Below are 27,441 nucleotides of genomic sequence, written 5' to 3' on the forward strand. Positions count from 1 at the left end.
CTGAAGGATGTGACCCTGAAGACTGGAGGAATGATGCTGAAAATACACCTTTGATCACAGGAATACATTAAATGTAAAATATATTCAAATGGAAAACAGTTATTTTAAATAGTATAAATACTTCAAAATATTACTGCTTTTGCTGTACTTTGGATCAAATAAATGCAGGCTTGATGAGCAGAAGAGACTTCTTTCAAAACATTAAAAATCTTACCGTTCAAAAACTGTTGACTAGTAGGCTATATAGATTGCAGAAATGCCATATCGTAATGTTATATATATATATATATATATATATATATATATATATATATATATATATATGTGTGTGTGTGTGTGTGTGTGTGTGTGTGTGTGTGTGTGTGTGTGTGTAATTTCTGTCCCCCTCACTTCTGGAAAGATGGCCACATCCCTGGGCTAATATATGAACTGTCTGAACAAACAATTAAAATGATAATTATGCAAGAAAACCTGAACAACTTAAATAGACTTTATATATTGAATGCGATTTAATTGGCATCTGGTTTTCAGAGAATATAAACTGAATGGACAAAAACACTAGCTTATATTAAAAGTAAAGTCTGGTTACAAAGTCCTTTTTTCTCTAAATACCTTTTGAAAACATGCTCAAATTAACTTCAATTGCTATTTTCTTGCTATTTTTAAGTTAGTTTGAGTTCAGTGATGTTATTTCCCTGTTGATGGAGGGTCCTTCAAGTATATCCGGTGCTGTGCATTAAAATAGTGTTAACCACAAAGCATTAATCGGCCAGTAAAGCTAAAGTGCAAGTGTTAAAACAGTCAATCATTTGTCTGCTGCTGATCTGATGAGCTTCAACACAGTAAGACACACACACACATATTCCAATGAAAACTGATGATTATTGCTCATATAACATACGAGTCTTAACGTGAGAAATGTTAAGAATAGGGAGATGTACATGAACTGTTCATGAGTGTATGATGAATGCTGTATTATAGATATATTTGACGCTGATGTCGGTCAGAAATGCTCCTCGTCTTCCTCTGATCTTTCTGCTCATGATTCACGGTGAGTCTCTGTTACATTCACATTAAGGAACTTCTTTTTGAATCAGGGCTTATAATATTCCCTGTACTGTTTTTAGTAAAGAGTATTATCATGTTACAGTCCAGTTTAACTGATAAAACATAATTTTCCTCTTGATGAATTCTGTGTTTCAGGGGTTTCTAGTGTTGATTGGGGTGTGAGTTACAGTCCTTCACACATCTGTGCACTAAAGCACTCCTCAGTGATAATGAGCTGCTCTTATACATACCCTACTGGATATAAGATTGAGAAAGTGTTCTGGACCAGAAACCCTGAGCAGGGTAAAGAGCCTCCAGATCTGTCTAAGGACCCTGAATACAGTCAGAGGCTTCAGTATTTGGGAGACAAACAGCAGAACTGCACCATCAGACTGAGTCATGTGACACAGAAGGACCAACACATGTACTATTTCAGATTCATCACTGTTAAACCTAAAGATAAATGGATTGGCACTCCAGGAGTGACTCTTACTGTCACAGGTGACTTTCATGAGGCTGAGCTCTTCTTCTGTGCATTATGTTGAATAATAATCAGTGTATGACAGCAGCACTAGATATAATGTGTGTGTTGTGTTCAGATCTTCAGGTGGAGGCTCCTGAGAACGTGACAGAGGGTTATAATGTCAGTCTGACATGTAAAAGCAGCTGCACTCTGACTGACAGAGCAACATTCATCTGGTACAGAAACTCACAGCCATTAACTGAGAGAAGAGACGGAAACAATCAACTCCTGCTGCAGTCAGTCAGAAGAGAGGATGCAGGCAGATACAGCTGTGCTCTACATGGACACACGTACATCTCTCCTGCTGCTCAGCTCACTGTCTCCTGTGAGTACAGATTTAATCAGCTTAAGTGTGGCTCTTGTCACACTACATTTAGGCGCGCTGCATTCTGATTGGTTCAGATAGCATACTGCGAGAGGTCGGGGCTGTGGAAAATCATGCTATAAGGCAATTTAGAAACTTGGATCTCAGAGATCAGACGCTGTTACTGTCACTGGTGAAGCTTTTATTAACACACTCCTGTATCTTCACATCATTCATCAGTTTGTTAATTATCTTGATCTTCATCTTTCAGTTCAACCTGGTGCTGATAGGAATGTGATTGTGATCACAGCGATATCTGGAGGATTATTCATCATCATCATCATCATCATCATATGGTTTATAATGTGTGTTCAATTATAAACTACATTGACTTCATAAATGCACTTTTATATTATATAAGTTCATTTGGTGTAACAGAAGGAAATGCATCAGCTGTATGTGATTATTAGAAATCTTTAAACATTTATACTTTCTATTTAATGCTGTCGTCTATATGTTGTTAATGTGATTTTAACAGGAAACAAAGGCGTGTTAAAACTGAAGATAACGGAGTGAAACAGATAAAACATTCAAACACAACTTTACAGAAGCAGAAAATCAATCGATCAGCTGTTGTCTGTTTCAGACTGTAAATGTACAGAATGATTACAAAGTAAAAGTCTTTTATCAACAGAATCCAGCAAAAAAACCCTTTACAAACTCATATTTCTCTCGTATTTGATAGTGATTTCTGAAACTATCTGCTGCGTCCTCAGGTGATGTGACAGATGATTTAAGAAATAAAAATATAAAAACACTTATTTAAATGTAAATGTTTGTTTAAACTTGTTGAACCGTTCTCAAAACCTGAACACAAAACAAACATAAACCATTTTTTACCGGGAGCGGATGACTTTCTGCAAATGGCAACAGGAGCACTGGGAGGAGCCAGAGGAGCTTGATTTTTTCACAGATTATCTGTCTCATATTCTACTGTCAGGACATAATGACAGTTTTAATAAATATGTAAAAAATATATTTTTACAAAAGTTCCCTACTGCAGCTTTAAAAGCCTGATGAGCTCAGGATTTATTGATGTGTATCAGTCTGTACATTTTTACCCCCCAAAAAATCCTATATTTAATATTGTGCTTTACATTTTTACTTATATCACGTGCTCCTATGTTCTTTCTCTGTCTCTGTAGATCTCTGATCCCAGTGAAGACACATACACAGCTCTTGAGCTCCAGTCCACGACCTCTGACCTCTACAACACATTCGCAGTAAGTGAGACGTCAAAGTCAGATCATCATCACAGATGATCACATGACCATCTCTCGCTCTCTTCCTCACAGACCGTTCGTCCCAGACCTCCTGAAGACTCTTGATCCTAAACATGAGAATCCATCAGTAAGTGTCTGAACTGCAGCTCCTCTCAAGATGATCAAGAAAACTCTCTTCAGTTCTAGTTTGATCGTTTTATCAAGCTTGTGGATGGTTTATAATGTTGGTGATGAACTTCAGTCAGTCGTTCTTCTTGCTTGTTCAGATCAACAGGAAGATACTGCAGTGAGAGGCGGAGCCACATATGATTGACAGGTGTCATTAGTGAAGAGTCACTGAAGTGTTGCATTTTTATAGCTTGAATACATGATGTAACAGCGGAATAAATTGAAAGTAAAAAGCTGATTGTGTAAATATATAATGTTATAATTAATTCAGCAGAACAAAACACATGAAGTGATGCTCAGTGATGAGATACAAGCTCATCGTTTTCTTATTTCACAACATTTTCCTGCTTTTAAATCATAATTGATCATTATACCCTGATATACTGAACAAAATCATAACTGTGCACCTCACAACAGACGATGTATTATTTAATGTTGTCAAAGTGCTGCTTGCTCAGTATGATCTGTTATTCTGTCTGTGTGTTTCCCTCAAACTGCCAGCAGAGGTCACCATCTCTGCTCCTGACATCAACACTGATGTTCATCAGCTGTCAATCATCTCTATTCATCTTCATGTGTATGTTGTTTTATTCTGTGCTGTGTTTAAAGTCCTTCATATGTTCCTATTATAATTCTGAACACATTCATTCAGCATGTCCTCTGGTTTCTTTAGTCTCGGTTTGATTTAAAAACGCCTCCATTCCTCATTAGTTTTTGAATAATACGTGTGTGTTTGTATTTCCTGCTTCTGGCAGCAAAATACATTATGTCCTTTGAATATAATTTCTGATTGGTCAGTTTTGTAATGAGAGAGTTTTTGCCATCACCCTCCTCTGATATTCATGAAGTAATAAAAACTCAGCTGGGCTTCAGCAAATAATAGAAAAGTAAAATAATAATATGTATCTTACTAAATAAATATTCAAAAGAGATTTAAATGAGTATAATGTGAAAAATAATGAATGTTTCCCTGTTGATGGAGGGACCTATAGAATATAATATTTTCTTAGTTCAACAAAAGCCAAACAACTCATATTTTTAATGTCACTTGTTCTTTAATCAAATCAGTTTTACATTTGTAATTAATTAATTAATTAATTAATTAATTATTATTTATTTATTTCCATTACTTGAAAGTGTAGCTCATTATTTGTGGCCTATTTCTTTGCCCTGTTTATTTCTGTTTTATCCTCTATCTATCTATCTATCTATCTATATATCTATATATATCTATATATATCTATATCTATATATATATATATATATATATATATATATATATATATATATATATATATATATATATCTATATATATATATATATATATATATACACACACAGTACAGACCAAAAGTTTGGACACATCTTCACATTCAGAGAGTTTTCTTTATTTTCATGACTATGAAAATTGTAGAGTCACACTGAAGGCATCAAGGGCTGTTTGACCAAGAAGGAGAGTGATGGGGTGCTGCTCCAGATGACCTGGCCTCCACAGTCACCGGACCAGAACCCAATCCAGATGGTTTAGGGGTGAGCTGGACCGCAGACAGAAGGCAAAAGGGCCAACAAGTGCTAAGCATCTCTCGGGGAACTCCTTCAAGACTGTTGAAGACCATTTCAGGTGACTACCTCTTGAAGCTCATCAAGAGAATGCCAAGAGTGTGCAAAGCAGTAATCAAAGCAAAAGAAGAACCTACAATATGACATATTTTCAGCTGTTTTACACTTTTTTGTTATGTATATAATTTCACATGTGTAAATTCATAGTTTTGATGCCTTCAGTGTGAATCTACAATTTTCATAGTCATGAAAATAAAGAAAACTCTTTGAATGAGAAGGTGTGTCCAAACTTTTGGTCTGTACTATATATATATTTTCATAATGATTTGTTTTCTTCTCAAATCTTGTCTGTGGTCTGGACACCCCTGGCCAAATGCCCCCAGAGGGCATCTCTTCCCAATTTGATAATTACTGTAGTTACAATGCCCTGAACATCACATAATTTCCTTTCCCCCAGATGTAATCTATCTAGGTGGTTGAATAAAAATATTTTGACTTTCTATCTAAAAATGACCTCCTTAGCTTAGCACCAGCAAGATTGTTAGCTAGTTAGCACCAGCTAACAATATTTACTTATTTTCAGTATGGTTATGAATAAATATTCATATCTGTCTAACTTACTCAGCTAGTTAATCCAAACAATATAAAAATGTATACTGTTGATAAACAATATAAAAATAGACATCACATAGGGCTAAATGTGTAGCATTTTAATAAAACTGTTAACATTACTGCAGCGGGGAATTTGAACTTACAGTATTTATATTTAATTATGTTATTTAAATTTTTCGAGCTTTTTTTTTTAACCTAAAATAGAAACAATGTTGATGTGTCTGCAGTCAAGCATTTCAGTGGGCTTAAATAGATCACCCTTTAAGTAATCATATTTTATTACTTAAGTACAGTAATGAAGGAAAGCAACTCCTTTACTGTCCACCACTGCAACTGAGTGAGCAAACCTGCTCCAGGCATTTGGCAAGAGGTTTCAGGTACTCTGAAGTACCTGACTCTTATCAATTCTGTCCGTGGTCTTCCATCCACTCACCACCAGAGGTCGTCTTCTGGTTATATTGACTTACACACTACACAGACTGGTAAACATCACCCTGGACTACATTTCTCATATTCCATTTCACCAATCACACTCTCATCTGTATCCAATTACACATGATAGATCAGTCTCAAACCACCATTCCCTGTTTATCCTAGTCTTCTGTTTTTGCCACTGATCAGGCTTTTATGTGTAGTTTGGGGTAACAAAGGGCTTTATAGGTTTGACTGAAATAATAATGCAGTAAACTGACACTTTAAATCAATGTTTCAAGAAACAACAACAAAACAATTGAACAAAAAACAGATAAAGACCAAAAGGTAACAACTGATAATATCTCAACATGTATCCAATCCAAATGTAATAAAATTAATTTGTGTGTTATTAATGTGTAAATTATGGGCGATGTCTTAGCTACTGAGGGGTGGGGGCAATAAGGAATTCTCCTAGGGTGTCAAATTGGCTAGAAACGGCCTTGGTATCGACCCATACTGTAATGAATAAAGCTCTACAGATGGATCTGCATGCTTCCTAAGTTCACTCTGTAACAGACAACCTAAATAATTAAGCTGCATAAATTGTATATACATTCTGAAGATTTTCCCATTCTGAGAAGACATGCACTGACGTTTGCATCTCTGTTTGAGACGACCTACCGCTATGAGTAGTCAAAAACAAGAACGACTGAACGAAACTTGGTTAACCAGCTACGAGTAGCATCGTCATCACTGTCATCTGACATCAGACGCCTCGTCAAAGAGAAGCAGTTCCAACCATTGCATTAGAGAGGTGAGTGATATATGTGCTCAATCATTTAGTATGGCCCTTAAAGAATGTTACTAAAATGTGAATGGCCCTTGATAGTAATAGGTTCCCACACACAATTTAAACAATAACATATTTTTTCTTTCTATATGTTCCTACTTTTGTATTCTTCTCAGTGATACCCACCTTCCATCATACATTCGATGCCATTAATTTGAAAATTTAATGTGAAATTATTAAAATATAAACATATATTTAAAATGTTAATGTTAGGTGGGATTAATTGCACATAAATAAATAGTAAACATCAGAACAAAGGTAAGCAAAATAAAGAACCAAAATGTGAATAAGGGCAAAGTCACATATGAGGCCAACTGTGTGGTTTTTGTGGTTTTGTTTCCTTTCTGCTGCAATCAAAAAAGAAATCAAACTGTTTCTCTGAAAAACCACAGTGCAAAGAAAAAAAATAACAGTCGTATGAGACATGAAGTAGAAAATTTGTATCACACATGATAAATTTAATACTTGGCGAAGTATATAGTAATCATTGACAAACACGGACATTCAGAAGTGTTTATTTGTGACTTGCTGTATGGAGTATTTACTTAAATGCAGTTGCATATTTGCAAGAATTGCAATGAGGTAGTCTTCCTTGTGCAAATATTTAATCTGCAGAGTAAAAAGGAACAACTGCAACTTACAAATGACAATTCTTTTTACTGCTTAAACTTGAGGAAATTGCAAATAAACGTTTTGCAAAACTCTAAACTAAGTTCTCTACATTACAATCAAAACTAAGAAATCTTGTTTCATTTGGGAAATATAGGCATTTAAATTCCACACTCGTTTACTAATGACCTACACCCAGTTATCATGTGTGAAATCATTTTTTCAATTAGAAATCAAAACTAAGTGTTTTGAGAAAGAAAATATTTTTACCCCCTTGCATTTCTGTTTGCAGTGTATAGATATGAGCCAGATCAGAGAGTCAACGGAAAAGTTGAACATTCACCTAAGAAACTTTGCTTTTGATTGCAAAAGTTCTGCATTTCTTGGAGAAACATTGCATTAGGTTGCAAAACTTGATTCTTTGTGACCAAAGGTTTCTTGGTGGAATGAAACACACTTGAGACTGAACACAAACTTTCTAAGGGGACACTGTGTGGAGTATCTCAAGGCTCAGTACTAGGGCCGCTACTCTTCACGCTCTATATGTTACCCTTGGGAAATATCATCAGGAAACATGGTATTACCTTTCACTGTTATGCTGATGATACTCGGCTCTATAGATTATAAGGTTAGATTATTGTAATGCTTTATTGGGTGGTTGTTCTGCACATTTAGTAAACAAACTACAGCTAGTCCAAAATGCAGCAGCAAGAGTTCTTACTAGAACCAGGAAGAATGACCATATTAGCCCGGTCCTGTCCACACTGCACTGGCTCCCTATCAAACATCGTATAGATTTTAAAACCTTGCTTATTACTTATAAATCCCTGAATGGTTTAGCACCTCAGTATTAGCCACCAGATCCAGTACGTATCCAGACCAGATGGTGGATCAGCACCTAGAAAGGACCTCTACTTCCTGAAAGACAGCGGAGATCAGGACAACTAGAGCCCAGATACAGATCCCCTGTAAAGACCTTGTCTCAGAGGAGCACCAGGACAAGACCACAGGAAACAGATGATTCTTCTGCACAATCTGACTTTGCTGCAGCCTGGAATTGAACTACTGGTTTCGTCTGGTCAGAGGAGAACTGACCCCAACTGAGCCTGGTTTCTCCCAAGGTTTTTTTCTCCATTCTGTCACCGATGGAGTTTCGGTTCCTTGCCGCTGTCGCCTCTGGCTTGCTTAGTTGGGGTCACTTCATCTACAGCGATATCATTGACTTGATTGCAAATAAATGCACAGACACTATTTAAACTGAACAGAGATGACATCACTGAATTCAATTATGAACTGCCTTTAACTATCATTTTGCATTATTGACACACTGTTTTCCTAATGAATGTTGTTCAGTCGCTTTGACGCAATGTATTTTGTTTAAAGCTCTATATAAATAAAGGTTACTTGACTTGCCTTGAACACAAAATAAATTGGATAAACAAAACGTTTTGTGAAGGAACACAAATTTTACTGGACAACACAATTTCTTGGTGGAACGAAAATGTATTGTAAGTGAACTCAAAAGAACGTAAAACGTTTGTGATAGAACAGTTTTATTTAACTAGAGTTTAAGACAAGCACCATACAGAGACAGAGACAGACAATCACCCTTAGGGAAATAGCAATAAAAAAGAAATAAAACATAAAAAGATTTCAACTGATTGCAATTAAAACAAAAAAAAAATCAAATACAGAAAAAACCCAGTGAGTGGTGCAGGTGTCGCTCATCACTTTCACTCCAACGGTCCCCGCTCATCACAGTCTACAGTGTAATCACAGTACATGAAAGAACAGGAGATTAAAATGTCAAAAGCCATAAACACTAAAAACAGGGATGAAAATGAATTTGACAGCAGTTAAATGAACATTATCTTCAGATCTACAAAGAGTAACATGCATTCTTTCTCATTGTGAGGACTTTTCTTCATTGTTATTGATTTATCAGCTGTCCTGTCTGCACTTTGTCATTGCAGACTGAAAGATTTTCCAGACCTTGTTGAAGATAACTCAGAGCATCTTTATTGGATTCTTCAGCTACAGCATTCGTCCTCATTTCCTCCAGCTCTCGGACCCAGTTTTCTTTCCCAGCCTCCTTCACTCTGGGGATGAAGAAGTTGAGATGTTTAAGAGTGAAAGCAGAGTCTGGTTTTAATGCAATCTGAGACAGATGCTTGATGGTCCTGTAAGCATTGAACAGAAGAATAGAAATCTGGTCCTCAATCTCAAGCAGATCTTTGTCAAGTCTTTCCTTTATACCTGAAAACGACTTGGAATTCTTTTCAGCTTTTTCAAAATTCTTCAAGAAGTTGTCAAATTCTACCTTTATGCTGGAGTTTTTGATGATGTATTTATGGGTTTTTTTTACATGTTGGCTGTGATGACACTTCCCTGTGCACACAGTGCAGAAGCCGTTTTTCATGACTTCACATTTGCTGGGATCAGAAGCCCACCAGCAGCCAAACTCATGGCAGTTCTCCTCACAGAAGGTGCAGGTCGTCGCCTTCCTGTTCTTCCATGATGCACTTTCAGTGGGCACCTTCAATTTCAAGGTCTTTTTTAATTTAAAGGTAAAGTTTTTACATTCTTCAATCTTTTCCTTGTTTTGCATTATTGCCTCTTGAATCTGAACTTTTTCAGCCTTTTTCATCTCCATCTCTTGAATTTGCAACTGTAAGTTGCAGATGTATGCTTCAAATCGAATTCGCTCAATCAAGACATTTGAAGTCAACTCTAAACTTCTTCTGTTCTTTTTGTCCAGAGACTGAAGGAAATGCTTCATATCGTCCATGCTGTCTTCCCAAGCTCCTCTTTGAGCACGACTGTAACGTCTCTCGGTGTGACGGGCATCAGCTTGTCGATTGTTGAATAAGAAATAAACAGGTTGGCCACTTTTGTCTCGTCTGCAGGGGATTCTAGCTTTATTAATGGCACCAATTACATTTTTGGGTTCCATACCATCAGCATGTGTTATTAAAAACATAATGTTGTTCACAATGTCTTTTCCAAACAAAGACAGTACTGAACTGATAATGTAATGCTGTCTGTCTGAAAGACGATTCTTTGATGCCTGAATCACAAAACACATGGCGTCAATTTCACGAACTCCATCATTGCTCTGAAACATAACGGCCAAATTCTCAGCAACTTCCATATCCTTTTCTAGTCCTCTAGTGTCTCCATAGCCTGGAGTATCAATGACGGTGAGAGATACATGATTCTTTACAGAAAAGACCTCATACATGGTGATTTCAGAGGTTTGTGATTCTGACTGGTCTCTGGCTTCTTCTTCTGTGATTTCATACCATATTTCATCATCAAACTTCACATCCAGTATGTAGTTGACCATGGTGTTGATGAGAGTTGTCTTGCCAGCGCCAGTTTCTCCCACCAGCAGAACAATTTTGTTTTGTTTACTAGTGTCCTTTACACCATAAGTCCATTTTCTGACTTTCCAACTGTGTGGTTTTTGTGGTTTTGTTTCCTTTCTGCTGCAATCAAAAAAGAAATCAAACTGTTTCTCTGAAAAACCACAGTGCAAAGAAAAAAAATAACAGTCGTATGAGACATGAAGTAGAAAATTTGTATCACACATGATAAATGTAATACTTGGCGAAGTATATAGTAATCATTGACAAACACGGACATTCAGAAGTGTTTATTTGTGACTTGCTGTATGGAGTATTTACTTAAATGCAGTTGCATATTTGCAAGAATTGCAATGAGGTAGTCTTCCTTGTGCAAATATTTAATCTGCAGAGTAAAAAGGAACAACTGCAACTTACAAATGACATTTCTTTTTACTGCTTAAACTTGAGGAAATTGCAAATAAACGTTTTGCAAAACTCTAAACTAAGTTCTCTACATTACAATCAAAACTAAGAAATCTTGTTTCATTTGGGAAATATAGCCATTTAAATTCCACACTCGTTTACTAATGACCTACACCCAGTTATCATGTGTGAAATCATTTGTTCAATTAGAAATCAAAACTTAAGTGTTTTGAGAAAGAAAATATTTTTACCCCCTTGCATTTCTGTTTGCAGTGTGTAGATATGAGCCAGATCAGAGAGTCAACGGAAAAGTTGAACATTCACCTAAGAAACTTTGCTTTTGATTGCAAAAGTTCTGCATTTCTCGGAGAAACATTGCATTAGGTTGCAAAACTTGATTCTTTGTGACCAAAGGTTTCTTGGTGGAATGAAACACACTTGAGACTGAACACAAACTAAGTTTCTAACTTTCTAAGGGGACACTGTGTGGAGTACCTCAAGGCTCAGTACTAGGGCCGCTACTCTTCACGCTTTATATGTTACCCTTGGGAGATATCATCAGGAAACATGGTGTAACCTTTCACTGTTATGCTGATGATACTCAGCTCTATATTTCTTCGTGGCCTGGTGAAACACACCAATTTGAAAAACTAATGGAATGCATAGTCAATATAAAAAACTGGATGACGAGTAATTTCTTACTGCTAAATTCAGAAAAAAACTAAAAACTCTGCATGTAATAACCTAGAATGCTATCTAAGTCATCTGTCATTTCTTCGTCATCAGTTAGGAACCTAGGTATGCTATTCGATCGCAATAATTCCTTAGAAAGCCACGTTTCTAGCGTTTATAAAACTGCATTTTCCATCTCAAAAATATATCTAAATTACGGCCTATGCTCTCAATGTCAAATGCACACATATTAATCCATGCATTTATGACCTCAAGGTTAGATTATTGTAATGCTTTATTGGGTGGTTCTTCTGCACGTTTAGTAAACAAACTACAGCTAGTCCTAGAAAGTTAAGTTTGACGCAATGTAATTTGTTTAAAGCTCTATATAAATAAAGGTTACTTGACTTGCCTTGAACACAAAATAAATTGGATAAACAAAACGTTTTGTGAAGGAACACAAATTTTACTGGACAACACAATTTCTTGGTGGAACGAAAATGTATTGTAAGTGAACTCAAAAGAACGTAAAACGTTTGTGATAGAACAGTTTTATTTAACTAGAGTTTAAGACAAGCACCATACAGAGACAGAGAAAGACAATCACCCTTAGGGAAATAGCAATAAAAAAAGAAATAAAACATAAAAAGATTTCAACTGATTGCAATTAAAACAAAACAAAAATCAAATACAGAAAAAACCCAGTGAGTGGCGCAGGTGTCGCTCATCACTTTCACTCCACCGGTCCCCGCTCATCACAGTCTACAGTGTAATCACAGTACATGAAAGAACAGGAGATTAAAATGTCAAAAGCCATAAACACTAAAAACAGGGATGAAAATGAATTTGACAGCAGTTAAATGAACGTTATCTTCAGATCTACAGAGAGTAACCTGCATTCTTTCTCATTGTGAGGACTTTTCTTCATTGTTATTGATTTATCAGCTGTCCTGTCTGCACTTTGTCATTGCAGACTGAAAGATTTTCCAGTCCTTGTTGAAGATAACTCAGAGCATCTTTATTGGATTCTTCAGCTACAGCATTCGTCCTCATTTCCTCCAGCTCTCGGACCCAGTTTTCTTTCCCAGCCTCCTTCACTCTGGGGATGAAGAAGTTGAGATGTTTAAGAGTGAAAGCAGAGTCTGGTTTTAATGCAATCTGAGACAGATGCTTGATGGTCCTGTAAGCATTGAACAGAAGAATAGAAATCTGGTCCTCAATCTCAAGCAGATCTTTGTCAAGTCTTTCCTTTATACCTGAAAACGACTTGGAATTCTTTTCAGCTTTTTCAAAATTCTTCAAGAAGTTGTCAAATTCTACCTTTATGCTGGAGTTTTTGATGATGTATTTATGGGTTTTTTTTACATGTTGGCTGTGATGACACTTCCCTGTGCACACAGTGCAGAAGCCGTTTTTCATGACTTCACATTTGCTGGGATCAGAAGCCCACCAGCAGCCAAACTCATGGCAGTTCTCCTCACAGAAGGTGCAGGTCGTCGCCTTCCTGTTCTTCCATGATGCACTTTCAGTGGGCACCTTCAATTTCACCGTCTTTTTTAATTTAAAGGTAAAGTTTTTACATTCTTCAATCTTTTCCTTGTTTTGCATTATTGCCTCTTGAATCTGAACTTTTTCAGCCTTTTTCATCTCCATCTCTTGAATTTGCAACTGTAAGTTGCAGATGTATGCTTCAAATCGAATTCGCTCAATCAAGACATTTGAAGTCAACTCTAAACTTCTTCTGTTCTTTTTGTCCAGAGACTGAAGGAAATGCTTCATATCGTCCATGCTGTCTTCCCAAGCTCCTCTTTGAGCACGACTGTAACGTCTCTCGGTGTGACGGGCATCAGCTTGTCGATTGTTGAATAAGAAATAAACAGGTTGGCCACTTTTGTCTCGTCTGCAGGGGATTCTAGCTTTATTAATGGCACCAATTACATTTTTGGGTTCCATACCATCGGCATGTGTTATTAAAAACATAATGTTGTTCACAATGTCTTTTCCAAACAAAGACAGAACTGAACTGATAATGTAATGCTGTCTGTCTGAAAGACGATTCTTAGATGCCTGAATCACAAAACACACGGCATCAATTTCACGAACTCCATCATTGCTCTGAAACAGAACGGCCAAATTCTCAGCAACTTCCATATCCTTTTCTAGTCCTCTAGTGTCTCCATAGCCTGGAGTATCAATGACGGTGAGAGATACATGATTCTTTACAGAAAAGACCTCATACATGATTTCAGAGGTTTGTGATTCTGATTGGTCTCTGGCTTCTTCTTCTGTGATTTCAAACCATATTTCATCATCAAACTTCACATCCAGTATGTAGTTGACCATGGTGTTGATGAGAGTTGTCTTGCCAGCGCCAGTTTCTCCTACCAGCAGAACAATTTTGTTTTGTTTACTAGTGTCTTTTACACCATAAGTCCATTTTCTGACTTTCCCATATTCATCAAGCACGTTTCTCTCTGTACTTAGACAAAATCTTTTTGGAGAACCTCTTTGAATCAGAGTTGGTCTGCGTGGTGGAAGACGTGGCTGTCTGTAAATTAAAGATGCAAGGCAAATGTCAGAAATTTGTGTAAAATGAATAAAAAAAAACACAAAATGCAGATATTTTGTGTTTACCTTCCTTAAAAATTGTTACATTGAATAACAGGTGTCTTTCTATGAAAGAACTTGTGGTAAATTATATGATCACTAGAAAGACTAGAAACCTTGTTAGCATTAATGGAAGTGCATTAGTGTCCTTTAAATCGTACTTATATGACCGTCATCAATTCGTAGCAGTGAATGAAGAGGTATCATACTGATCACAAGTGCAGTATGGAGTACCTCAAGGCTCAGTACTAGGGCCGCTACTCTTCATGCTTTACATGTTACCCTTGGGAGATATCATCAGGAAACACAGTATTAGCTTTCACTGTTATGCTGATCATACTCAGCTCTGTATTTCTTCACGCCCCGGCAAAGCATATCAATTTGAAAAACTAACGGAATGAGTAATTTCTTACTGCTAAATTCTGAAAAAAAACAGAAGTGTTATAGGACCTAAAAACTCTGCATGTAATAACCTAGAACACTGTCTAAGACTTGATGGCTGCTCTGTCAATTCTTCGTCATCAGTTAGGAACCTAGGTGTGCTATTTGATAGCAATCTTTCCTAAGAAAGCCACTTTTCTAGCATTTGTAAAACTGCATTTTTCCATCTTAAAAATATATCTAAATTACGGCCTATGCTCTCAGTGACAAATGTAGAAATGTTGATCCATGCGTTTATGACCTCAAGGTTAGATTATTGTAATGCTTTATTGAGTGGTTGTTCTGGATGCTCAATAAACAAACTCCAGTTAATCCAAAACGCAGAAGCTAGAGTTCTTACTAGAACCAGGAAGTATGACCATATTAGCCCGGTCCTGCCAACACTGCACTGGCTCCCTATCAAACATTTTAAAATCTTGCTTATTACTTATAAAGCCCTGAATGGTTTAGCACCTCAGTATTTGAACAAGTTCTTATTGCACTATAGTCCTCCACGTCCACTGCATTCTCAAAACTCAGGCAATTTGATAATACCTAGAACATCAAAATCAACTGCGGGCGGCAGATCCTTTTCCTATTTGGTGCCTAAACTCTGGAATCACCTACCTAACATTGTTCGGGAGGCAGACACACTCTTGCAGTTTAAATCTAGATTAAAGACCAATCTCTTTAACCTGGCATACACATAACATACTAATACGCTTTTAATATCCTAGTCCGTTAAAGGATTTTTAGGCTGCATTAATTAGGTAAACCAGAACCGGAAACACTTCCCATAACACCCGATGTACTTGCTGCATCATTAGAAGAATGGCATCTACGCTAATATTTGTCTGTTTCTCTCTTGTTCCGAGGTCACCGTGGCCACCAGATCCAGTCTGTGTCCAGATCAGAGGGTCACTGCAGTCACCCGGATCCAGTACGTATCCAGACCAGATGGTGGATCAGCACCTAGAAAGGACCTCTATTGCCCTGAAAGACAGCGGAGACCAGGACAACTAGAGCCCCAGATACAGATCCCCTGTAAAGACCTTGTCTCAGAGGAGCACCAGGACAAGACCACAGGAAACAGATGATTCTTCTGCACAATCTGACTTTGCTGCAGCCTGGAATTGAACTACTGGTTTCGTCTGGTCAGAGGAGAACTGGCCCCCAACTGAGCCTGGTTTCTCCCAAGGTTTCTTTCTTCATTCTGTCACCGATGGAGTTTCGGTTCCTTGCCGCTGTCGCCTCTGGCTTGCTTAGTTGGGGTCACTTCATTTACAGCGATATCATTGACTTGATTGCAAATAAATGCACAGACACTATTTAAACTGAACAGAGATGACATCACTGAATTCAATGATGAACTGCCTTTAACTATAATTTTGCATTATTGACACGCTGTTTTCCAAATTAATGTTGTTCAGTCGCTTTGACACAATCTGTTTTGTTTAAAGTGTTATGTAAATAAAGGTGACTTGATTTGACTAGATTCCTTGTGTTTGAGTTTTGTGCTGTGTTTGTCTCCTGGGTTTTCCTTGTTTTGTTTAAGCTTGTTTTAACATTTACAACTGGAAAAGGCAACATCAATTTAAATGTAACAAAAGGAAAACTGTGGTTCTTAATCCTGGTCCTCGTAACCCCCTGCTCTGTATATTTTGCATGTCTCTCGTTTAACACACCTGATTCAAATAACCAGCTGATGGGCAAATAAAGCCTCGTGAAGCATTAAGACTTTCATCTGACTCTTTCAGGAAAGGATTCAAAGCTTCAAGTCTCAAAAACAGCATTATCTGGTGGTTAGTGAAAAATAAAGCAGCCAAAAGCCTGTGAAAGAAGCTCCGTCGGACGAAGCAGCCTCCACACATTTCATAGATCGACTTATGTTACGTGCACAAATTAAAGCCTAACAATGTGTATTTGTGTTTGCTGAATTTCTGTTTAAGATAAATTAATAACTGGCATTTAATGGCAGCTCGAATATCAATATTTATGTAAGAGAAGAATAATGTACACATTAATTTTCTTGACTTTGTATTTAATAATGGAATTGATTAAGTCTGAATGGAAACCTGTAAAGTAATATCTGGGGGTCTGAACATTCTGACACACAAAGTATATTTCCTGTGAGTGTGTGTCCATACTGTATTTTCCCTGCCTGCCTATACCTCAAAGAACTGCATGTCATTTTCAAGTCAATACATCAGGTCAGTGTCAGTTCCGTCAATTGTCCCTGGACTCGACTGGACCTAAAAATGCAGAGTCCGACACAAGATCAAGTTCCGTACTTGAGTCTGGAGTCGAGTCTTGAGTACCCCAACTCTACTAAATGCAATCGTAAAATATAATAAAATAAATTAAAGTAAAGAAAGTAAATCGTTTATCCTCCTGTAAAAGCATTTGAATTTAAACTCACCTGGAATCCATTGTGGTCATTCACCTAATCTCTGCACTTCACAGAAGACTTTCACCATCCCTCTCCAGTCTGCTTAGAGCAAAACAATTCATTAGTTTCCTGAGAATGTGACCGCTTTTATTTTTATAGGCTTTCATCTGTCCCAATGGCAGTGTAATAGCCTGTTAATTCATATTCGTGCAATGATAAAGTTAGCCGATACATGCCACTTTACTCTCTCATGCAAATAAAAGTTGTCAAAGTTACAGTGCACAAAAACCTGAGATAAACTGAGATAAAACCAGAAAAACGCGTTATTCACACCGACGTTCCCTGTTGCTAATAAATATGATGAACAAGACACTCAAAATGCTTGCTATCTAATTCCATACTGAGGTTTAACACAAGACAATTGTCGCGTAAAGTCATAATGTGGATTTTGCCTCAATAAAAGTGCATGGGACCAGAGACAGACAACAAATAATTTTGTTGCTGGTACTGTGTTCAAACAATGACAATAAAAGATTCGATTCAATAAGCCAACCCCTTGAATATGATTCTCAATAATGGTCTTTGATGAGGAGCTATCGGGATGTTAAAGTTAGTGTCTTTCAAATCCACCAATCCCTGCGGAATATTTGCACTGTTTTAGAGTCAGCATCATGAATGGGTTTTCATCAGCGAAAGTTTCAGATGCTTGAGATTGAGGATGGGCTTGAGCCCACCATCTTTCTTGGGAATGAGGAAGTAGCGGCTGTAAAAGCCTGGCTCTCTGTTTTACTAGAGGATCATCTCCACAGTTCCCTTTGCAAGCAGACTTTGCACTTCAGCTAGGAGAATGTTAGAATTGTTGTCCTGTACCAAAATTTGAATAATACCTATGGGAGTCTAAGCAAACTGGAGCAAATAACCTCATTCTGTGATCTGCAGAGCCCAACCTGACATGCCTGGTATGGTTTTCCAAGCCTGTATCTGGGGGGCAAGTGATCTGAGTCGATTGAGTGGCAGATCGCTACATGAGGGTGGGAAGCTGACATTCACTGTGTTGCTCTTTTCAGTATGTGCAGGGCTGCTTAGACAGGAAGTGGTGCATGACCTGCGCAGAATTAAAAGAGCTGACATGTGCCTTTGGTAAGTTCATTGTAAGCTTCTTCTAGGGAAAAAAAACACGTCTCTGGCGGGAGGTTTGTTGACGAAGATCCAGCATTTATCGTTCGCCCAAGGGACTGTGAGGGTTCTGGAGAGACGTCCATGTTGACGTCCTAATTGTTCTAAATGCCAATTAATTGGTGCATTTCTTGACTGAAATATAGGTTTGGGATTATTCACAAGGTCCTTTTAGCAAGTAGCACTTCATAATGTCTCCTACGACCTAAAATAAAGGTTTGTATATGTGTTAATTAATAAACAAAGTTTTTACTGTGCTGTAAATCAATATATTTTGTGCACCGCAACACACAGAGATGTTTGTCAGCATAGATAATTTGGTATAATGGAAACAGCCTTTGCCTTGCATGAATAAACTGATTTTATTCCTTTTAATAATGAATTTAGTTATCATGATTTTTAAAATATGAATTTCTCTGGGGATGTAAAACACTTTAAAGGGAACCTATTATGCTCCTTTTTATAAGTAAAACAAGTCTTGAGTGTATATGTGAAGTTTTATCTCAAAATTACAAACATATTTTTTAAAGCTTGTTAAAGGGGTGATATAATGCAACTGAATTATTCTCTTTGGAGTGTTGAAAGCTCTTGATGCATAAAGAAGATCTGTAAAGTTGCAAAGACTAAAGTCTCAAATCCAAAGAGATATTCTTTATAAAAGTTAAGACTCATCCACACCCTACTAAAACATCTCGTTTAAACACGCCCCCACATCTCTACGTCACTGTGTGGGAAGATTTGCATAACATCGCACAAATGTTCACCCAAAGAAAGAAGGCATAACTTTTATTCTCTCTGCACCATTTTTAAAGACACTGTGTGTTTCATTGTAAAAGTGAAACTACTTTGTTTGGTTTTCCAAAAGAGGACATGACTAGCAATCAGTGGTTAAGTTATATTTCAACACTGTTCAAGCCAAATATTAAGATGTGTGCAGCTCATTTTACGGAGGATGTTTCTGTAAAGTTGGACAGCTGGCCAATCAGAGCACACCTCGCTTTTTTAGAATGATGAGCTTTGTAAAAAAATTTCAGAAAGAAATAATATTGTACATTATATGGAAAATCATGTGTTTTTTAACCTTAAACCGCATAAACACATTGCATAACACCAAATACGTAACATAATTGTATTTTTAGCCATGTCATATGACCCCTTTAAAACCACTTTTAGGGCATGTGCCAAAAGACACCGTTTTTTGTGTTTGATCATTTAAATACAAATGAGCTAGTGCTCCCCGCCCCCTTTTCAGAAGAGGGTGGAGCTTCAAGAGCATGCTCTGGCAATACCAGTCCCTGTGCAAATAAACATTCCACTATAAGTACAAGACTGTTATCTTTACAGAAAATCATCTCATCTGATTGTACTGTGCATAATAAATTCAAGTTTATGAATTACATGGATGGGGAGCACAGCGTGATAAAAATAGCAAACATAGCTGGTCTCATGGTGCCATCGCATGCTATTACAAACTTTATAAGTCCCACTTCTGATCATGAGCTCAACAAATTCAAGCAGATTTCACATTGCTTTCAAATGCAATTTTTAACTACCACATTACTATTCGTGATCATTCATGATAGCACATGAAGGCAGCATCAGTGAAAACAGGCAGAGACAATAATGATAGCTTTAGCAATTAGCCTTACAGGGTGCCAAGAAAGTAGTTTGAAAACAAACGCATGATACTTACTTTGTCTGGGGCTAAGATTTCTCAATGGTAGTGTAAAAAACATCCTTTTTACCCTGTCAAAACCAGCTCTGTTTTCAGCACATGTTGCTTTAAATGTTAATGAGCTCTGCCGACCCCGCCCCTCACAAAATGTGCAGTGGGTTCTCCAGGACAGGTTTGAAATCTCACAACATTGTGGAAAAAAACTGACATGGAGCTTTCCTTTCACCACATCACGGAAATCTCATACTTCAACTTCAATTTAAATGAACTTTTAATTTTAAGCAAAACTACAAATCAACTGATGTAGTCGGAAAAGCAAGAATGTGGGATTATATCAGACAAATGTTGCTGAATGAAGTATCAACATTTTATTTAAACTTTTTAATAGCAACATAAGTTTCATATCAAATAAAATAGTTTGTGTTTTATTTTCTTATATCATAGTAAAGTAGAGGTCTGATCCCCCAATAAGACAGACCAAATTAAAACAGGTAACATTTATTGTGTTAAAATTTCGTTATAAATAAGGTATTTTATTTATTGTGAATCAGCCAGCTTGCGTACATTTATGATCATATAAAATCTTGTATTGAAAAAAGCATTGGAGTGCACACACGCAAACTTCGTCAGTTCTGCACTGTGTTTAAATGAGTTTTGTGACGTTCGTTTCATATTGGTAAATGTTTCTTTATTTATTTAGACATCTAATTAAATTTCAAAAATCTAATCCTCTCTCATTTTGACATCACATATTTTTTATATAGGCCTAGTGTAAAACTGCATGCAATATTGTAATTATATTAATCTGAAAGATTATTTGATCTACACACGACTTCAACTGTAAAATGTTCCAAATATATATCCTTTATGTAGCACAGTATGTAAGTTTATCAAATAATCTTTGAGTTTATATATTTATTTTATTTATTATATTTTATTTTATAATATTACATGCAATTTTACACTACTATATTACAAAAAATTGAATGTAAATTACAAAAACAGAAGTTTGTGTCATGAAATTCAGCAGGGGTTCAGATAAAAAATCGGCAGCTGGCAGCAGGAAGTGGCTGCCATTGACAGCCGGAAGGCAGTAACTGACAGCCGGATGGTAGGCGGGACCTGCCATTCGGTGGGAGCCAATCAGTATCGTCCAACGTGGGCGCAACCAATCAGATATAACTGCACCCAAACGCTTCAGTAATGGTTGTGATTGATCAAATGGTAAGTTCAGAAATTGGTCATCGGAGTAATTAATGTTTTTTTGCGTTGTAAGTTTGATTTTAATTGTTATCTTGGTGAACGACTTGGTAGACTTGGTGCCTACTTTGGTTTAATTGTTCAATGAAATCTAATTAGTGGTAGCAACGTTGTTTGTGTACCTCGTTAGGGGCCTACCATTAACTTCAAATTACGTTTGAGGTACCATTAAATATTAACGTTTGTTAGCGTGTTAACAGTCTATTGAATAATATAAAAGAATGTTGTTTGACTGGAATGATAGAAGATAAATGTGCAACACTAACCATATATTTTTGCATGTTAAGTCTTTCAGGAGATTGTGTGAAATACATTAACTTAAGAGTTTTTTTTTTTTTGCACTATTGAGGTGTGTTTTCTCTAATACTATGCATGTGCAGAACTGTTCTGTGTACCAGTTGAAGTTGTAAGCATGTGAATGCAAAACAATTTTTATTTTTTATTATTTATACAAAATATAATGGACCAGTTCATAATTCCTTATAACTTTTAGGTCTAGTTTCATAGACAGGGCTTGGATTAAGCCAGGATTAGGCTGTAGTTAAATTTAGAACATTGAAGTAGCTTTTGTAAACATGCATTTAGAAAAAAACCCAAAAAACATTACTGATGTGCATCCTGAGACAAAACCATGGCACTGACACCTTTTTTTTTTTTTGTAATACCCAATAGTTGCCAGATGCTGTCCTGTTGGAAATTCTTCTTTACGTGATCCTGGAGGAGGGGTGATGCTACATTATTAAGTCTGTCTTTGGTTTGTTCCAAATTCAGAAGTCTGTTGTACTGTATACAGACTCCTTTCGAAAGAGGGCACAATCCAGCTGGCTTGACTGAGTATCTTCTTTTACATATTTGATTAGAGGTTTAAAAAGGTGCCATAACATTACATTTCTCAGTTGCCATGTCTGAATGTTTATCTTTGTAATAATGCTGTTTTCATGCTCTTCATCTCAATATACAGGTGGAACAAAATGGAGAACAATTCTGAGCCATGTCAGGAATTCTTCAAAATGTACACCCTGCAGACAATGCGACGAGGTTTACAAAAACTGCTTACCAGGTTTGCAAATTATGCATGAAAATGTAATCACTGCTCTGTACATGACAAGATGCAATGGGAATAATCATTAATATGGCTGTGCATGCATGTCTACTGTTAATAAAGCAATTTAGGTATTAAAGTCACCATTTTCTTATGAATAATAAAATGCAGCAGCTAGAGTTCAGGAAGTATGACTGGATTAGCCCAGTTCTGTAAACCCTGTACTGGCTCCCTATCAAACATCGTATAGATATTAACATCTTCAATTATATTAATCTGTTCCTTTCTTATTCGAAGGTCACTGCAGTCACCCGGATAGAGTACGTATCCAGACCAGATGGTGGATCGCACCTAGAAAGGACCTCTACATCCCTGAAAGACAGCGGAGACCAGGACAACTAGAGCCCAGATACAGATCCCCTGTAAAGACCTTGTTTTTTTTCTCCATTTTGTCACCGGTGGAGTTTTGGTTCCTTGTCGCCTCTGGCTTGCTTCGTTGTGGTCACTTCATTTACAGTGATATCATTGACATGATTGCAAACGATTCCACAGATACTATTTAAACTGAACTGAGCTGAAGGATGACCTCACTGAATTGAATGATAAACTGTCTTTTAAACTGACTACAAACTGAGTTTACTAATGTCCTTCTGCATTATTGACTGACACACTATTTTTCTATTTAATACTGTAAAGTTGCTTTGCTTTGATCTGTATTATTAAAAGCACTATATAAATAAACGATGCTTGACTTGACCATGTTGCAAGAGGAAAATGAGGTGAGATGCACATCCATCCTGGGTTTTACAGTGATTGGTGCAAGATGCTGGAGAAGTAACTCCGTATACCTCAACAGTTCTGATCTAAGAGTCTTGAAAATACCTCTGGATTGTTGTTAGCGATTCTGATTGATATTTTAGTCTGCTTGCTTACTGGATATATTTTGTACTGTTTACATTGTAAAGCACTGACTTTGACAACTTACTAACCCAGTTACAAATTTAACAGCTACTTTATGCTACATACACACATATATATATATATATATAGTTGTTTCTTGAAATACTACAAATATAACCGCAAATTATGATTTTAAATAAAGGTCTCTGAGACTTCTCTCTTTTCAGTCATTTGTGTATATAGCCTATAATAAATATACAACATACACCCAGTAAGTGCCACTCTCGTATATAAATAAATATAAATTGTTTTATTTCACACAAACAATGATACATGCATGCATAAACGTTCAGCTGGAAATTAACATTTAGCAAAATGATCTTATTTCTTTGTTTATATTTGATCAATATTTTAAATCAAATAATATACAATACTGACATTTATACTTATTTTAAAAAGTATTAAACATAATCGTAAGTGTATATAATTATTTATTTGTCTTGTTGCGGCTGGCAGCCTCCTCCAATTTCCGGGTATTAGCGACAGCTGCCATCCGGTTTTATTGGCAGCCACTTCCTGCTGCCAGTGACAGCCACTTCCTGCTGACAGCTGCCGATTTTTCGCTGAACCCCCTCTCATGAAATTGCTCTTTAGCAACATGTCACATTTGATGTAATGTCAAAAGTGAGAAATAATTAGATTTTTTAAATTAATTTATATGTCTAAACGCGGTCTGCGTCATTAACATTTAAAAACAATAAACTCATTCTGTTTTCGATGGTTAGTGTTAAGCCGAACACAGTGCGGTTTTCTCTGTTGCATGTGAAAAACCTATACACCAATTTCTATGAGTCAAACCAAAATTAAAAAAATTTCACGTATCCAACTGCAGCTTGATAATGAAAAATAGCACAATTCACATCATTACCCAACCTTTGCAGTCCTGACTGAAGTGTTGCAATGCGATGAAACCTTAGAATCTCGGATAAACAGGTTTAGGCTCGACCTGCACGCGCTGAAACAGAGTTAAACTCTGTGATTCAGATCACTGGGAGCGCGCTTTTCTTGCGCTTTTCACTTCATTTGCATCTCTTGTGGTGACGCCCGGATGCAGGCAGCTCAGTATGCAGTGTGTGCTGTGTGCTATAACAGTTAGGAGATATGAATTAAATTACAATTAACGTGCACAAAACATCCCAATCGTTTTTAAAACGATTGCATTATAGAAATCGAACGGGCAACAACATCTTTTTACATTCATGGAATGAAGACACCTTCAAATGACAAAAATTTGTATTGTGCCAGGCTATAACGTCTCAGGCTATGTAATACCTCATAATTTGTTGTTTTTCAACCTGGTTACCAACACAAGCTTTATAAAGTTTAATTAGAGCTATGTGAGTTTTCACATATGAGCAGCATTTTAGTCCCTCTTCTCACTGGGATTGTTTCAGATTTATAGATATATATATATATATATATATATATATATATATATATATATATATATATATAGTTCTATATCTGCCAATCAGATGACCAAGAACATCCTTATTTACAATAGATGTTTAAAAAGTGTCTTTGTCCAAAATAAAATATAATTAAAGTTAGTTTTTGCATTTTAAATTGCATTTTATTGTTTTGCACTTGACAATAGTAAACAATAGTATGACAATAGTAAACAGTAATTTTTTCTGTTAAAGTCAGTTCATTGTTGATTAACACATTACACTTATAAGAGATCTAATGTCTTAAGGGTTTTATAATTAGGTGATGTGTCCATCTTGTGTGTGTCCCCTTACAGAACTTAATAATATACACAAAATATACTGATCTCAATTATTAGGCAAGGAAGATGTTTACTGCAGATCTTGTTCTTTATGTGATCATCTGAAACCAGAACAAGATCTTGACCTATAAATTTCGTTTCACTTTCTTGAACATTGCAAGACTGTGGTGACCCATGGTGGTGTGCCGTCACCTTGCTGCTCTAGATTGTATTCACATGGACGCATACGTGTAACATTGGAGCCAATGAGATGTGAAACATGCAAGCTTTTATTACACAGAGACATGGTAGTAACAGGCAAACAGGTAGAGGGCAAGACAAAGAATATTCCTAGGGTAAGCATGGGTCTACAATGAACAGACAATATCCAGAAGGCTAAGCAAGAGGGGTAATCCAGAGAAAAGGGTCAAAACATGAGTAACAGGGTAAAGCAAGAAAAAGACGAAACTATGAAAGTTAGAAACTGAAACAAGTCTATGAAAACAAACATGGAATGGCTTTGTATCACAGCTATCGCTAGGAGAGGGATACGTGCAGAACAATACTCAGCCGTGTGTGAGGGGAAATCCAATGCTTATAAAGCATGTCTGATGATTGTGCTGTGTGTGTGTGTGTGTGTGTGATTGGTCTCAGGTGCATGGTGTGATTGTTATCAGGTGAATGTGATTAGTGCAATGGAGCATGGGAAATGTAGTCCAGAGTGTACTGTGTAGTGTGAGTTTGTGTTGTGGATGATGACCTCTGGTGGTGAATAAACAGAAGTTCAAGGACCTGATCATGACAATATGCCACTGAAGGATATAGGCATTAACGCAATAATATATCCAGGATGAGCTTTAAATGTTTGTATTTAACACAGACAATCTTTAAAAACAGGGTGACACCTAATCTATATCATCCATGTTACTCAGATGTCAAAACTTGTTACTCTAAAAAGTAAATTGCAAGTTGTTAGCTAATAGTCACGTTCACAAAAGCACATGTTGTACATTGAAAGGGTGTTACTTGTGGATATTGATTATATGAAATGTAATAAATAATTGTTGAAATATACATCTTTTAAATGGTTACAGTATTGACATTGCATGATGCCACCCCACCACCCTAAGTCAAGCCTAATAAATAATCAAAAATAAAACACCATGGAAGAGTGATAGAAACATACTTGTGATTTAAGTGAATCCAGAGGTGACATAACCTCCTAGAAGTCATGTCACCTGATTGTATATTATTTTATGAGAGTTTTTTTATGAGGGTAATAGGAATAACATGAAATCAGGGAAAACAAATAAAACAAATTGTATTTTATTTAAAAAAAAACGAATAAAAAGAAAATTTAATTAATTAATTTGGCTAAAAATTGTAATGTTATAATGTTTCTGTTCTGAAGGACTCTCAGGATTGAGAAGTCAGCCTGTTTCCTCAGGATCTGCTGATGGTGAATAAGGAGCAACTGGAGACAGAGACACACAGCATCACACTGTCTCATGTGTGTGACTTCACATCTCTTTCTCCTTTTATACTGGATCGTGAAAATGAGTGACTGCAACATGAAGAGAATTAGCTCACCATTGCAACAGCATGTTTGTATACAAACAGTGTATATATAAATGGTTTTAATGCAGTGCTAATCATCTTTATCGCTGTATAGAATACTGTAAAATAATATTATTTCTGCCTCATTCTGTGATAAGCTGTATCAGTTCACAGAAGGAGATTATTTCAAACACTCAATGCTATAATGTGAGTTTGGAGTAACAACTGTACTTGTAATTCTCACATTGTTGTATTTTAATGGTGTATGGTGTACATAAAAACATTATGGGAGAAACAAAAAATGACATCAATCAATATTTCTGTAATTATCATAATATCATTTGAATACTTTAGGCAACAATATTTTGCTGGTTTCTTGCTTTTCCTCCTCTTTTTTCCTCACACATTGAGAATAAAAAATGTATATATATGATGATAAATAGAGATCTAGACCTCCCTTTTATTATTTGTAACCATTAATTTCCTTTATTTTCAGTCACCATTGAAAACATATACCTTTACATATCAATAATTAGGAATTTGTATGAGTGAAAAAATGCATGTAGCCTTCCTCTTTTTCTATAATTGTCATATAAGGAAATATTTTTCAAGTTTTTCTTTTTTCCCTAGCCTTATTCCTGTTTTTCTTTTGTTCAAGGTTAAATTACATATTTGTCAGCAAAAGTGGGACACTTTTTTTAGTGAACTGTGTATTAAATACAAATAAATCTATGCCAACAATATTTATGCTTTAACAAATCTTTTTATCTTTTTTATGTGAAATATGTTTTTTTTTTAAACATACAGAGATTAAAAAATGTTAAGCACCCATTT

General features: G+C 36.3%; 3 protein-coding genes and 1 long non-coding RNA gene across 7 annotated transcripts; 2 read left to right on the forward strand and 2 right to left on the reverse strand.

Moving 5' to 3' along the window:
* The first annotated feature begins 823 nt into the window (after positions 1 to 823).
* Positions 824 to 3,262, forward strand: LOC113070125 (uncharacterized). The gene is made up of 7 exons (XM_026243322.1): positions 824 to 842; positions 982 to 1,051; positions 1,204 to 1,548; positions 1,647 to 1,895; positions 2,146 to 2,168; positions 3,080 to 3,157; positions 3,230 to 3,262. Exons 1-7 carry the CDS (start codon positions 828 to 830, stop codon positions 3,260 to 3,262), a joined length of 813 nt encoding a protein of 270 aa, XP_026099107.1. The 5' UTR covers positions 824 to 827.
* Positions 3,263 to 9,100: 5,838 nt separating this feature from the next.
* LOC113070126 (uncharacterized) lies at positions 9,101 to 11,705 on the reverse strand. Its single transcript, XM_026243324.1, has one exon. It carries the CDS (start codon positions 10,961 to 10,963, stop codon positions 9,302 to 9,304), a length of 1,662 nt encoding a protein of 553 aa, XP_026099109.1. The 5' UTR covers positions 10,964 to 11,705; the 3' UTR covers positions 9,101 to 9,301.
* A 350-nt stretch (positions 11,706 to 12,055) lies between these two features.
* On the reverse strand, positions 12,056 to 24,312 carry LOC113070127 (uncharacterized). Of its 2 annotated transcripts, none has more exons than XM_026243325.1 (3): positions 24,216 to 24,312; positions 17,260 to 17,328; positions 12,056 to 14,361 (listed from the first exon to the last, which is right to left on the reverse strand). In XM_026243325.1, the coding sequence occupies exons 2-3, from the start codon at positions 17,277 to 17,279 to the stop codon at positions 12,744 to 12,746; spliced, it is 1,638 nt and encodes a 545-aa protein (XP_026099110.1). In that variant the 5' UTR covers positions 17,280 to 17,328; positions 24,216 to 24,312; the 3' UTR covers positions 12,056 to 12,743. The 2 variants fall into 2 exon arrangements, with proteins under 2 accessions (XP_026099110.1, XP_026099111.1); XM_026243326.1 differs by having other exon boundaries at positions 24,211 to 24,312.
* On the forward strand, positions 21,147 to 23,136 carry LOC113070128 (uncharacterized). Of its 3 annotated transcripts, XR_003279861.1 has the most exons (4): positions 21,147 to 21,351; positions 22,013 to 22,212; positions 22,302 to 22,400; positions 22,680 to 23,136. It is a non-coding gene; the product is annotated as an uncharacterized LOC113070128 (long non-coding RNA). The 3 variants fall into 3 exon arrangements; XR_003279859.1 differs by having other exon boundaries at positions 22,013 to 22,400; XR_003279860.1 differs by having other exon boundaries at positions 21,147 to 21,304; positions 22,013 to 22,400.
* Positions 24,313 to 27,441: the final 3,129 nt, after the last annotated feature.

Source organism: Carassius auratus, unplaced genomic scaffold, assembly GCF_003368295.1.
Source record: "Carassius auratus strain Wakin unplaced genomic scaffold, ASM336829v1 scaf_tig00003102, whole genome shotgun sequence".
Taxonomy (NCBI): Eukaryota; Metazoa; Chordata; class Actinopteri; order Cypriniformes; family Cyprinidae; genus Carassius; species Carassius auratus.